Raw genomic sequence first — 14,143 nt, forward strand, 5'->3', positions numbered from 1 at the left:
CTTTTGTTCTTTGCTTCACTGATCTTTTTTTTTTTTTTTTTCCTTAAGATTTTCTTGTGTTGTCCTTTTCAAGACGTAGCTCTGTTTAACTTCTGGGAATTACTGCTTTATCTCTGTGCTTCCTGATATCCAAGGCCCTAAGCTTATCTCAGATCAGTTCTTTCCTTTTTATTCTTTGTAGACTGCCTACTTATTATTCGCATTTTTCTTGAGATAGTTATTCACCCAAACAGGCACGGAATCCTTCTCTCTCCCTGGCTTTGTTAAGCACATCTCATTCACAACAGGTTTAACAGCTTCTGTTTTGAAGAAATTCCAAACCTCACCTATACTCATGAGGTTCCTGAACTCTTCATTAAATACTTCCCTTAATTTCTTAAGGATTTACCTTTAAGGACTCAGATCTTCCGATGCAAAATTAGTTTTTGCCAACCTTCCAAATTTAAACAAATTAGATTCTGATCAGTCAGAATATTGACCTGTAAATGGAGCCTCTGTTAGAGCCACTGGACCATCAAGGCAGGGCAGTGACTTGAATAAAGGAATGGCTTCACAACCTCTTAGCTAGTGGGTTTGATTTCAGAGATAACAAAGCATGGCTCCTGCTTCTCATTCCAGAATTAGAAGTGACAGAAAATATGCACATGAAGCTAAAAGAAGCTGCTACATGGTTTTTTGTTTTGTTTTGCAAGACAAGAGAAAGTTTCCTGGTTGCCACAGGATGCCATGGTATGTATGATAAGGTGTTCAACCTTTTAGCGACAAATTCAAGTGACAAATCTTCTCAGATGACAAAACCAGATTGTGTCCTGTTGTTATCAGAATGACCCACAGGGACTTTCAGCAGGGACATGTCTTCATTGCTTTTGTTTGCTTTTTACTCCTGGTTAACTGTTCAGCACTTCTAACTAAATGCATGGGTTTGGCCTTAAAAGTAAGTATAGAATTAGGCAAGCTGGTTTTATTTGCATTCATTTTAAGATGCTTATGAAGAGAGAAACAGCACAAAGACAAGAAGTCAAACTTTAAGGTGTGAACCTGCAAAAACTGCTCTTGAAAGAGGCTGCAAACTAATACAGTTCAAAGTCTCCTAGCTCTCGGTATTTTTCAAGAGTTTTGAAGAAATGTGTCAACTTGCTGACAAAAATACCAGTGTACAAGGCCGAACGGATACAAGATGGGAATTAGTTCCCGCTTCAGACGCCCCTGCTTGGCATTCCTGTGCCTGACCCCAGCGAGGCCCCCTGCCCTCCCACAGGGTGGGAGCGGGTGGCCTGGCTCCCTCCCTGTGCCTGCTCCTAGCCCTTACTAGGCCACGTGAAAGGTCCATCCCTAGGCTTCACCTGGCGGGCCGGGCCTCATCCTGCAGCTTTGACCTGGACCTTTCTTTTGAACTCCAGGTGTTTTTCCATGTAGGGGTTTTACTTCTAAGTCTCTCCACAAAGGCAGGACCGTGTACATTTCACAGTACAGTTCCCAGAAGTTTGGGAGGAGAGGGGGCGCCGAAGGAAAGCGCAGAATTCCCTTTTGGGCCAACTCTCCCTGCACCGTTCTCCCGCCCTCTGCTCTGCGTCCCACCGGCTCTCCGGCAGCCGCCCGCGTGTCCCCTCTCCTCCCCTCCCCCCCCCTCCCCCCCCGCCGTTCTCTCTTCCCGGCTCCCGCCGAAGCCCCACGTGTGCGTCGGTAGCGGCGCCCGCTTCACTCCGCTCCCCTTGGCCCAGCCTCGCCTCGCGGTGCCGGCGGCGGCAGCGCCATCGGCAACCCGCATCCCTCGCCCCGGGCCCGCGGAGCCGCTCGCCCCCTTTCCCCCGAGGCCGCTGCAGCACCGGCCGGGAGGCGGAGGCGGGGCCGGTGACTCCCGGCCTCTCCCGCACCGCCAGCCAACTGTAAAACCGCCCCCTGTGCTTGGCAGGGATTTTTGCTCTTGTCTCAGTCCATCTCGGCTCTTCTCTTTGGACGCGTTTAATTATCGTCTTGTTCTTGTTTTTGTCTAGGGAAATTCAACGTGGTTCTGTTGGATTTCCTTTTCGGGAGAGGGGAAGGAAAATTCCGACCAACTCAACTTCTTTCACTTTTTTTTCCCCCCCCTCTCTTTGGAGAGAGAGGAGGGGGGGGGGGGATGCGACGTGGACCCCGCTGTTGGTATCACCGTGTCCCGCTGACGGCTGCGGCGGCAGGGCAGGCTGGGGAGGAGAGACGAAAGTTTCCGCGGCTGAAGCCTACCCCCAACGAGGAGCGGAGCCGTGCCCGCTGACGGCGGTGCGAGACAGGCACATCTCTCTCCGGCTCCTCTCCCGCCGCCGCCGCCGTTTCCCACGGGGGCAGCCGCAGGATGGGGAGACGGCGGTGGCTCTGGGTGCAGCCCTGCTTCCTGTGGCTGGGCTGCCTGGCCCTCTGGCGCAGGGAGCAGCCGGGCAACAAAAGCCGCCGGCGGGTCCGTCCTGCGGGAGGAGCGGGCGGCATCTATCCTGCCGCCGCGTACCGGGAGGACGGGGCCAGCAGCGCCGGCGCCGCCGGCCGGGTCCGCAGGCGAGGACAGCAGAACTTCCTCCGCGGGTAGGGATGCGCCGCGCCGCGCTCGGGCTTCCGCCTTCCGCAGCCTGAAAGCCCTTCCCCGCTGCCGCTCAGCACCGGCGGACGGTCCTGCGGCAGCATCGCGCAGCCCGCTCCCCAGCGAGCAGCCCCCTCCCTGTGGCCGCCCCCTACCTGCCCCCCACCTCAAACCCGAGCCTGCGGTTTCCGTGTTTGCTTGCGGTACATCTTACCTACCGGCCCCTTTACGTAACTAAGGAATTGTAATGAATGGAACTTGATATTTTGTCCTCGGCTATGAAATACGATGTTTGATTTAGCGCGATTATATTAAAAGCAGACCTTGTGTGGGGCTGCATTACAACTACTAGATGTATCACATTGGGCTTTTTATTCAAGCATGTTACAATATTAAGATACTTTGACTTTCGCTTTACTTTGGCTTCTACTGAGAAACTATGCAAAATCTGGTTGATGTTGTGGGGTTTTTTGTTTGGTTTTTTTTTGTTTTTTTTGTTTTGTTTTTTTTTTTACATTTGGGGAGTTCTTGGTAATTTGAATTAGTTTATTAATGTTTATGTCCAGTCATCCCCTCTGCCTTGTGTCAAATGGCAGCATGAAGCCAATTTTTATGGCAAGACTTCTAAGACTATGTGAATGTAGAGCCAAACTCATCCCTCACTTATCCGCTGTAGTTCCACCAGGGATGAATGTGGCCCACTGTTGCCTAGTCTGCCTCTCCTCTTTGTACAAACCAGTTGAACTAATACAAAAGGAAATGGCTTGGAACTTCTTGGAGGAGTATTGTGTTCCTTTGGGGAAGATTTTTTTGTAGAGATCTTTGCTATACAATTTTTGTGTTTCATGTGGCTGGTTTCTTCCATTGTGTGTACCTAAAACTTTGGATTCTATTTACACTGCTTTATATTTTTGTATATACATTTATTTGTTTGTCTATGTGACAGGCCTAATGTGTGTGGCTCTAGATTCCATTCGTACTGTTGCCCTGGGTGGAAAACGCTCCCTGGAGGAAATCAGTGCATTGTTCGTAAGTGTCTGACTTCAAGTTTCTGCTGCCCTAGTGGTAATAATAAAAATAAACATTCTCCTGTGAGTTACTGCTCCATTCAGTAGGAGAAAAGAGTATTCAGTTCTTTCTTTTGCCTTATTTTTTAAAAAAAAGGGAAAAAATAGAAAAAATGATGGATTTACAGGTCCACGTTTCTTGTAATCGAAATATTGGCAAATTGTTGTATTTTCTTTGGTGTGTTCGTAAGAGGCATGTCTCCACTTAGTTTTTTACAAAGAAGAACATGACAATGAAGGAAAAGAAAAAAACTTGCATAAATCAAATAATCAGCTATAGTAACAGAAAAAAAAAAGCCAAAATGTGCTACTATAAACCAAATCAGATCTGCAGTTTTGTGAAACTTCTGTGCTAGGCTTGGAATTACAATCAAATGGAAAACTTTTTTACATCTGGGGTACTGATGCTCTTGCCTGTCATTTGTAGTTGTGTTTTAATAGCTATAAAGCATGTAGACTCGGATTACTGCCTGGTCATAATAGGTACCGTGCTGACAGATGTGGCTGGCGACATGGCTCGGAAAAAAACAAGAAGAAAAAAAAGGGGGGAGGGAGGGGAATCTGCTCAATACTCTGGTTAGGAAACATTGTCTATCTAGAAAGGAAATAGAGAATTAAGTTGAATTTTCTGTCTGTTAGATAAAAGCTGGTATTAGACACATGCTTCCTATAGGCCTTGAATTTTAATGTGAGCCTGTTACCATTCATCCTACCCTGTCACCATCCTTTTGCTAATAAGTATGCTCAACTTCAGAAGTCAGGTTCAAGAATGTATTGCCCTTTACATAAGCAATGAAGGTCTTTGCAATAGTCCATCTAACATACTACAGACATACAGGAATAAACTAGGGAAGGAATGGATGGCAAGCCAAGATCTGCCAAACTTAGTCACGGCCTCTGGGCTGTGGCCTTGTGATTCAGGGCTATCAGCCTATTCACATCTATTTGTGTTACATGAGTAAATTTGCCTTGCCAGTATTTCTTATAACCATGCCATGTATTGCTGATTTTCATTTAGGGTTGACCCAGCATTTCCTAGCAAAGGTTAACTGTGTCATTCAAAGGAAGATGCTGGTATCGATACCACTGTGGAATAAGAGGAGCTCCTCAGAATGTTCAGTTTACATTTATCATCTCTTACAATAGTGGCTTACTTAAATGTAATCTGGAGTTTCTCAAATAGATTTAGGATGCCTAATATGCTGTTAATAAGTTTTTCAAACTCAGCTGGGTATCTAGCCCCAATGAAATTAGAGACAGACGATGATATAGGTGCTTTCAGAAATCCTTATAAATTATCCTTAAATTGTGACTCTCGGTGCCTCTTAAAGACCTTGATCTCAGGTCTTTTCACATCCAGAATAATCTTTGACTCACTATTGATTTATGTGCACAAAGGACATCTTTAGCTCCTATTTACTTCCTGGAGCTTAATTGCAGCTCTCTAGCATGTTTGAAGGGTGCCCGGTTGTGCCAGACCATCTGTAAGATTGGCTGTCCTGCTTTTCTATTTGTATTTTTGGTAAAAGTTTAAGAGCACAGATTTCTATGCTCATGTTAAACATTTGTGAAGATGATGGTCCCTCTAGCTAGAGCTGTTCAGTCGGACAAAGCCCCCTGCACAGGATGACAGACTACCTGGCAAACCTTTTATTGGAGATGCATTGATTATAAGCAGTCCAGGTTATAACTGGTGAGTTTAAAGTCTTATTTCATGAAAAGACATCTATCACCTAGTGGTAGGTCAACAGGAAACCATTCTGACCTTACTGTGTTTTCAGTTGATAACATGATGATGGTTGTTGGTGATCTGTGACATATTTATGATTAGAAGTGATCTTCTATCTAAAAAAGAAAGGTCTAGTTGGGTTTCCCTTTTCTTTAAATAAAATAAAGTGCCCTGATGAAAGCATATTTAGAGTATGCTTTCAGCTATAGGGCTTTCAGTTGATAAAAAACTTGCCCTGAACAGATAATAACTAACAAAATGGTCTAAATGTAGACCTTGCTTAATCAGGAGACTGAGTTACATTGTATAAAGATGGACTGAACAGTGATGTAAGGAAAAGAGGCCTGTTCCCTGTGTTTGTCAAGTGCACTGAATCTGAGTTGCTCACTTTTACATCTGCTAATGGAAAAAGTATTTCAATTAATTTCAACTAATTTCAACTAAATAGTGAAATCCAACAAACTCTTTCACCTCTCATGGCTTCACATTTAGGGCATAGTTGCAGAGGAATTTAAGTATAAATGCAGATGATCCACATTGCATCCTTTTGATGCCTTCAGAGTGGTGTCAGTGGACCACTAATGTGGCTTTGTCTTCTCCTCACTTGTGTAGAAAATGTGGCCTTTAGAGGAGTATGTCAAGGAGGACGTGGGTTTACAAAATCTGATCTGGTTTGGTAATGTTTGGCATCAGTACAGAGCTTCTGATTTGGTGGAGAAAGGGCAAAGGGAAACATGTAAATTTTGCAGGGGGCATATTTGAATTCTGTAATGGGGCAAGAAAGCAATTTGCTTATTATGGGAGTTGTGTCTCAACATGTTGTTGCATGTTTTTCTAAATCAGAAGTTGAGCACAAGTGTTCTGGGAAAGGTCTTATCTCAGCTTTCTTTTGTATGTGGCCAGGTGTGGGTTTTTTCCTTCCTTTTAATGTCTATAGACAATTTTTTAGGTAATCAGTATATTCTTGGCAAATTATCTACCTTGTCTAGTTTTTCAGTGGAGATGTACTTCCAGATTATCTGATTCTTTCAAAACCCCAGAGTTACTTACAAAGAAACTGTGATTCTTGCTTATTCTTTTGCTTTACAAGAGGTCTCTTGTGTTTTTTGAGGTCCTCCTGTGCTGTACTGGCTCTTAGTATTTCAGGCTATCTTTCAGTGCATTTGCTAATCCAGCAGATTACTTAAATGTATTCATTTTGATCTTTACAGTCTAGATTTAGCCTTTAAGTCTTTTCTGGTTCTGTTGTTCCTTTGAGCAGTAGAGCTCCCTTGGCTGGTGAGTGAGAAGGGCATGTATGACTTTGATGCACCAGGGGATAGCACAATGGGGTGTGTGTTGTGCGTATGTAATATAGTGTGGACAGGCTTCCCTGAGATTTCTATAAAGTTAGTTTCTAAATGACAATGTGGAAATATTTGAGTACAGAAAACTATATTTACAGAAACTACACAAAATCTGCAAAGCCAAGCATTTGGACATTGGCTTCCCACAACACCGCTTTGTGTAAAGGATGGATAATTTAGAAAAAAGAGACTGTGCAATGCCTCTAAAATAGCAATTATAAGACAGAAGCCATACCACAAATTGGCATTTATGATTATGTTTATATCCATTCAAATCTTGGATTCCTGGTAAAGTAGTCTAAAGTGGTCTGAAATATATAACTTTAATAATTTTACATTGCTTGTGTAATAGGCTGGTATTTCTAATTAGAGGAGTTGATTATCTGGTTTCAGTGGTCAGACCAGTGTTTGAATATGCCATATTCAATTCTGTTGGTCTTTAATTTTGTCAGAGATACCAATTATACCAAAATTCAGTTTGCTCTATTTAACTTACAATTAGTTTTGCATGTATATACGTATATTAACTGCTCCAATGAACTGAGTATTCAAGTGTTTGTTTTTCTTTTAAAGAAGCTGTTAACATACTTTTGGCTTTTTTGTGTGTGTGGTTTAAGACTAGGGTTAATCACTGTCTTTTTAATTGTGTTCTTCCTCAGCAATTTGTAGAAATAGCTGTGGTGATGGATTTTGTTCCCGTCCTAACATGTGCACTTGTGCAAGTGGACAAATATCACCTACTTGTGGATCAAAATCTAGTAAGGACTTACTATATTTATTTTCCTTAGAGATTTCATTTTGAGTAATTATCTTTGAGTGTCAACTCAAAAATAACTACTGTGTAAATTCTTTAAAAATAACTTGTCATTACTGCATATATGCATGTAACTTACACTGTGGTATATCTCTAGTTTTTGATAAAGTTTGATACACCATGTGTGCATGTTTACTTTGTGTGACAAATTGAAAAAAAAAAGTGTGTTTAAAGAGAAAAGCAAGTTTAAATATAAATGTGTGTGGTATTAACATTTTCATCCAGTCCTTTTTCCTAAGAAATGAAGATTGTACAGCCTCCAAGAGAGTTAAAAGTTCTAAGTTACTAAATATAGTCTTGGAAGACTCTAAAAAACCTCTTCACTCTTGCTTTTAAAATAATGGCTGACTAGTAGCTACAACTGGGACAGCTTTGGTTCCAAGAATACCTGAGTGTATGCTTAAATACATAGCATGTATTGTGCAAAGCTCATGTCTCCTTCCAGTTGTCTCTGGTTTATCCACATTTGCTTCCCAATGTGGTATTTTGGCTGACTGGTATCTCTCTGCCTGGGGTCCGTTGCAGTACAACAGTGCAGCATCAGGTGCATGAATGGCGGCACGTGCACGGACGACCGGTGCCAGTGCCAGAAGGGCTACGTTGGAATTTACTGTGGGCAGCGTAAGTAACTGCTCTGTTACATCTGAAATTCAATCCACGTCCTGCAAGTTAGCCTTCTTACTTTAGGTAGAGTAGAAGATAAAAAAGCCAATATGCTAATATATAATGAAATGTCTGCAAGACATTTAATGCTGTTTTGGGGTATAGTGTTTAGCTGAAAGTCAGTTCATGCATGAAGTGCATTTGTGTTCTCTAAAACTCAAATTCACCAAAGAGGTTTGGAAAATGCTTTGGGAGACATGGTGGTATACATACCACTTTCCTTAACAGATGATCACTGATTTTTCATTCTCTTTGAGGAAGTCTCTCCACCTCAGAAAAACAGCCTAACTGCTAGCTTAAAGCATGTTTTTCTGTTTTTTACTTGACTACGGAAGAAAATTAAGCACAGTTCAAACTTTTGGATACCTTTTTGGTTTGGCAGGCAACATAGAAAGTCACTTATTTGCACAGCTCTACCTATCACAGTACAGTGTTTACAAGCTATGCACCTTTAGCGAACAGTAAAAATCACTAAAGGCTGCAGGGATGAAGAAAGACTCAAAGGGCATTGTGAGGCTACTAATAAGCTGAGAAATTAGTTGCTGAGAGTAGACTGAAGGAACTAGAGACAAACAAAAGGCAGCTCTGCAAAGAACAGTTAGACTGAATAGTGTGGAAGAACATACTTTTGTGTCAGTCATTTTTGCAAATGCTGGAGAGCAGTCTTGTTCTTGCTTTATTTCTACTGGGATAAAATTCCCTAAAATTTTAGGTAATAACTGTAATCCTAAAAGGTGACCCTAGTCACCATCGAATTTACTTTTAAGAGTTGCTGGCCCCTTCCTGCTAATTTTAAAGTATTGAGTCAACACATGAATGCTCTCAGACAGGGCGTATTACCAGTGAGTAAAGGAAAAGAGGATGGAATTTTCAATCAGTGAGTCAAGCATTCCAGAAAATCTGTGGAGATTGGTTACAGTGTATAGGATAGTTAAAATTTCAAGTAAGATTATTATTCTTCTAGACATAGTATAGAATGAATGTCTAATAAATGTAAATATCTCTTTATTTCTTTTTAGTAAAATGTAATTGTTTCTTAAATCTGCTGAAGTTGATTGTCTTACTAAAATGTCATTGTCCATTGATTCAGTAAAGAAACCCTGGCAGAGAAGTATCTTCATTTTATGCATAAGATATGCATTCTTAGTAAAATTTCGGTTTTATAGTTCTTTGTAAGAAGTAAAGCTTTGTCACATTTCCACATGAGGGTATATTTTATGTTCCCCATTTTGATATAGGAGGCATGTGTACATTTTCCCCAGATTGAAATATTTGCCTTCTCTAGGTTGCTGGGATTCTTTTGCACTGGACACTCAAATATGTTACAAATGCCACCTTTAAACTTGGGACACCTCTGTAGGAAGGTGGCCTAGAGACTTCTAGACCAAAATGTCTTCACTGTTGTTCAGAGCTACGTAAAAATGCTGGGGCTGTCTTTGAAGGTGAAAGTTTTGATTTGAAACAATGCTATGTGTCCTGGAAGCAATGAGCCTGAAAATATACAGAATTAGTTAGTTAAAGCACTCATTTAATGGTATTTTTCAACCTCACTGAAGAACTATCTTCCTGTCAAATTGAGAAGATTTCAGTGCTTTGGCAGGAGGCTTTGTTCTTGATTCACACCATTGATAATTAGCATGAGTGGGTGCTCCAAAGTCGCACAACTGTAAAGGACCTTCTCCATCCATATATACTGTGGATTTATACCCCACAAAAATAATTTTATTTCTTGTTGGGATCTTTTAGGAACAGTTTTTGAAGGTACTTAAAACTGAGCTAAACCACTAACTCTTTTCCCTTGCTCTAAACATCACTTCTGCCAGCAGTATTAACTCTGAGACTTGAATTATCTGTCTCTCAGAATCCCCAAGCGTCCCTTCTTGAAAGATTTCTTGCTGTTCTGACTGAACAGCACAATTTAATATGCTCAAAAACCTCAAAATAGTTTTTATCTGCTAAATTCAGTGATGGATAGAAGTTCTTATGATAAGTGACTAGATCTGCACAACAGTTTAAAAATATACTTGTTAAACATGTGCTCAGAATCTATGCTGAATATGATTAATTAAACAGATGCTTGCAATTAGCATTAAACAGGTACTAATGGAATTTGGGCTAAAGGAATTTGACTTGAACAATCATTATTGTTGGTGAAGATGGGTAGGAAGAAGATCAGTTTGGTCTTCAGGTCCAGAAAGACTTAGAGCAGTTGAGAGGAAAAAAAAAAAAAAAATTGAATGCTGCATATGGTAATCTTTGGAATATCATTACTATAACATTTAAAACGTTTTTTTGTTAATTAAAGCTGTCTGTGAAAATGGCTGCCAGAATGGAGGACGGTGTATTGGACCTAATCGCTGTGCATGTGTCTATGGATTTACTGGCCCTCAGTGTGAAAGAGGTAAAAAAAAAAATAAGGAAGGAAATTATGAGCAGTTGCATGCAACAATACAGTGTGTACATATTTTATGCTGTGTATTTTTTGGCTGAGCCAGTAAGCTTCCAGTAAACCATTTAGTATTTGTAATTTTAGAAAATGTTTTCCTTTTTAGTCTGGTAGCCACATTTCAGATTGGCAAGTACAAAGCTATCACAATTGGTAGGAATTTGAGCTAATTTAGACTGCTTATTTTGTTCATATAGTAGTTAAAAAATAAGCTATCTTTTGCTCTCAGCTATGTGAAACAACATTACAGCAAAAATGCTAATGGTGTTAGAATTGTGTAAGTATAACTAGTTGAAGGATTGTTTTTCTCTGTAACACCTCTTTCATAAGAGAAACTTGGGAAGTTATTTGCTCTGGTTAGTTCTATCCTATAGGAGAAAGTCAGAGATGGAGCAAAAAAATAACCAATTACCGTAATATTGAGATCAGTTCCTAAACCTATTCTTATTCAAGAAAACATCTTACACATGGCCTAACTTAGAGTGCTTTCATGAACTGGGGACTAAACTAGGATTTTATTTTAAAATTTTGTGGAGAAATACCTCATCCTTTAGGGATACACTGACAAAGTCAGTTTTAATGATGCTGAACAAAACTTCGTTAGCAGTACACTATGTGATTAGCTTACAAATAATTAGGGCACTAAGTCATAGAATCATAGAATCATACAATGGTTTGGGTTGGAAGGGACCTCAAAGATCATCTAGTTCCAACCCCCCTGCTGCGAGCAGGGATGCCCTCCACTAGAACAGGTTGCCCAAAGCCCCATCCAACCTGGCCTTGAACCTTCCAGGGGTGGGGCATCCACAACCTCTCTGGGCAACCTGTTCCAGTGCCTCACCACTCTAACAGTAAAGAATTTCTTTCTAATCTAAATCCACCCTCCTTCAGCTTAAACCCATTACCCCTTGTCCTGCCACTACACTCCCTGATAAACAGTCCCTCACCATCTTTCCTGTAGGCCCCCTTCAGGTACTGGTAAGCCGTAAGTCCATATATAGTGAGTTAGAATAAACCTATGTCCACTCTCAGAAATGTATACTTCTTGCTTTTTAATAAATCAGAATTTTGTATTTTGAAACCAAGACTGTGGAAATATAGTAATGTAGAACTGCTCAAATTAGATGTAACTGTAGAACGTATTCTATGTGCATCAAACTGACAAGTGTAACCCAAATTACTGTTTATTTAGAATGGATTTTTAAAGAGTGGATATAGTGAGGATTGCTTATCAAAACAAGAAAGTTGTACATCCTTTAACATGACATTTTCAAGAGTAATCAAAGATGATGCTGAAGAGCTTAGAAGAAATATTATATTTTGTCTTTCTCCAAGTTGTATCTGTGAATACATGTTCTCATCAAAAATGGTACTGAAGAACTGAGCAATGATAGTGTGAAATGCTGAATACTAATATGCATTGTTATCTTACTCCTTTAAAATACTCAAAAGATTGTCAATACTGAAAAGAGGTATGGGATCATTTGCATTAATAGAAAATAGAAAGTCACATTCTTAGTTCACATTAGCAGTGAATGAGACACCCATACAGGGCAGAAGTAGACTTCTCAGATTGATAAAGTAATTTAAATCAGAAAGGACCCCCACATGCCATCTAGTGCAATACTTGCTCAGAGCAGGTCTAATCAGATCAGCCTGGTCCATGTTCAGTCAGGTTTTGAATACCTTCAAGGATGCAGATTCTACAACATCTCTGGACAACCTGTTCCACTATTTGACCACTCTTGTGGTAACAAATAAATAAATAAATCCCTAGTATCTAACTGCAATTTTGCATATTCTAGCTTGTATTTGTTGCCTCTTGTCTGATTGCTGTGGGCCTCCATGAGTCTGTCTTCAATTTCTCTGTATTCTCTGAACAGAAAGTTAGTTATAGGCAGCAATAAAGTCTCTTTGAAACCTTCTCAAAACTGGATGAAATCTGGTCCTTCAGCCTTTCCACAGAGGGCAAGATCTCCAGCTCCCTGACCAATTTGTTAGCCCTCCCCTGGCCTTTCTTCAGTATGTCCATTTCTTTCTTGTATTGGGAGTCTAAACCTGGACACAGTGCTCTGACACAGTCTTACAAGTGCCAAATGGAAGTGAAGGGCCACTTCCCTGGATTGGATGCTACACTCAGCCTGATAGAGCCCATGCAGCTGGTCTTCTCTGCTGCAAGGGTACGTTGCTGCTTCATGTTCAGGTTATTGCCTACTAGGACCCCCACAGTCCTTTTCTCAGAGCTACTTTGCATGTAATACATATGACAGGCTCCAGCTGTGATGATGGCTCAGATTTTTTAATAATGATGCTTATACTTGAAATAGGTTGACTTGTTTAAAAGATTCTAGTACATGTGGGTATTGTAACTTTAACTTTTGTGGTGATGAAAGCATTGAAGTTTGCTTTCTTACAATTCATTGTGAAACTTTAAGCTGCAAAATTCAAGCCACGTAAAGGAATTGAACACCAGTATTTTGGCATCCATATTTCTTAGCTGTTCTTGAAAGTCTTCACCTTTCAATTTGATGTGTAGAATGCTATTGTTATATGAGATTTAAGCTACATTACATGGCTATTTGGAAATTGAGTTATTATAAACAAAAGTTTACATTTCCACACTTGAAACTGGAGGTAGTAAGCCTAATTTGCTTCTGTCACTGTCACAAGAATATGACATATATTTAATATATATAATTGCATATATCATTCGCATATCTAATATAATGTAATATAATATGCTTTTACAACAGTGGACAGGGCTAAGTAAAATTTCACCTAGTCTCTTATCTTGTGTTGTCTAGACTTTCTCAGATTCAAAAAAAGAAATAGTTACTAATTTATTGAACTATTATTAAGTTAAAGAAAGATAACTCCTGTAGTATATCTCGGTAATGACTATAAAAAAATCTCCAATATAATAACTGTAAATGTTAAATTTTTTTATGCTTTGCATGAGCTGGAGTACCTAAAAACCTGTAAAAGATACCTTAAATGCTGATTGTGTTCAATAGTAATTTGTAACTAACACTTTTAACCTAATAAGAAGTATATGCTTTCCAACAAAATGCAAAAGGCAATAATTTCTTCATCTGTTGGTTGCAATAGTTGCCTGTAATACTTTACAGTAAGAAATGCCTCTTTAATTTTAAACTGAGTTTAGCAATAGTTCATAACTCTTTAACTAAAATTTTACAGTTTAAGGTTATGTGAACTTCCCTTGCAAATCACATCATAGTTATAGGAGATTTTGTTTTGTTATTTTTTTACATTGCTGTGTTTTAAATGCATACTTTTTATTGTTCTGTAAATAAAGTTTTTTTAAATTAGGTATTTTCTTCCTAATATAGAACATATGTAGCTTTCCTTCAGATTGGCCTCCCAGCCTCAGTTATATGATAAAACGTGACTGCTTGTTCAGCTATCTGGGCTCCAAGCAGACTGATTTCCGGGCTGGAGACAGGAGGCTGAGCAGTAACTAATGACTGGTATTTAACTTGAGACCTGCTGCTGGGTTAACAAGACAA

At 40.1% G+C, this 14,143-nt stretch overlaps 1 protein-coding gene across 1 annotated transcript in view; it reads left to right on the forward strand.

Moving 5' to 3' along the window:
- The first annotated feature begins 1,641 nt into the window (after positions 1–1,641).
- FBN2 (fibrillin 2) overlaps positions 1,642–14,143 on the forward strand; it is a 200,739-nt gene continuing 188,237 nt past the window's right edge. Inside the window, 7 exon segments of the mRNA XM_075740354.1 lie at positions 1,642–2,393; positions 2,396–2,429; positions 2,431–2,556; positions 3,498–3,580; positions 7,353–7,451; positions 8,033–8,128; positions 10,476–10,571. Coding sequence (XP_075596469.1) covers positions 2,333–2,393; positions 2,396–2,429; positions 2,431–2,556; positions 3,498–3,580; positions 7,353–7,451; positions 8,033–8,128; positions 10,476–10,571 — 595 coding nt within the window. The 5' untranslated portion in view covers positions 1,642–2,332.

The sequence above is a fragment of the Balearica regulorum genome, chromosome Z, assembly GCF_011004875.1.
Source record: "Balearica regulorum gibbericeps isolate bBalReg1 chromosome Z, bBalReg1.pri, whole genome shotgun sequence".
In the NCBI taxonomy this organism is placed as follows: domain Eukaryota; kingdom Metazoa; phylum Chordata; class Aves; order Gruiformes; family Gruidae; genus Balearica; species Balearica regulorum.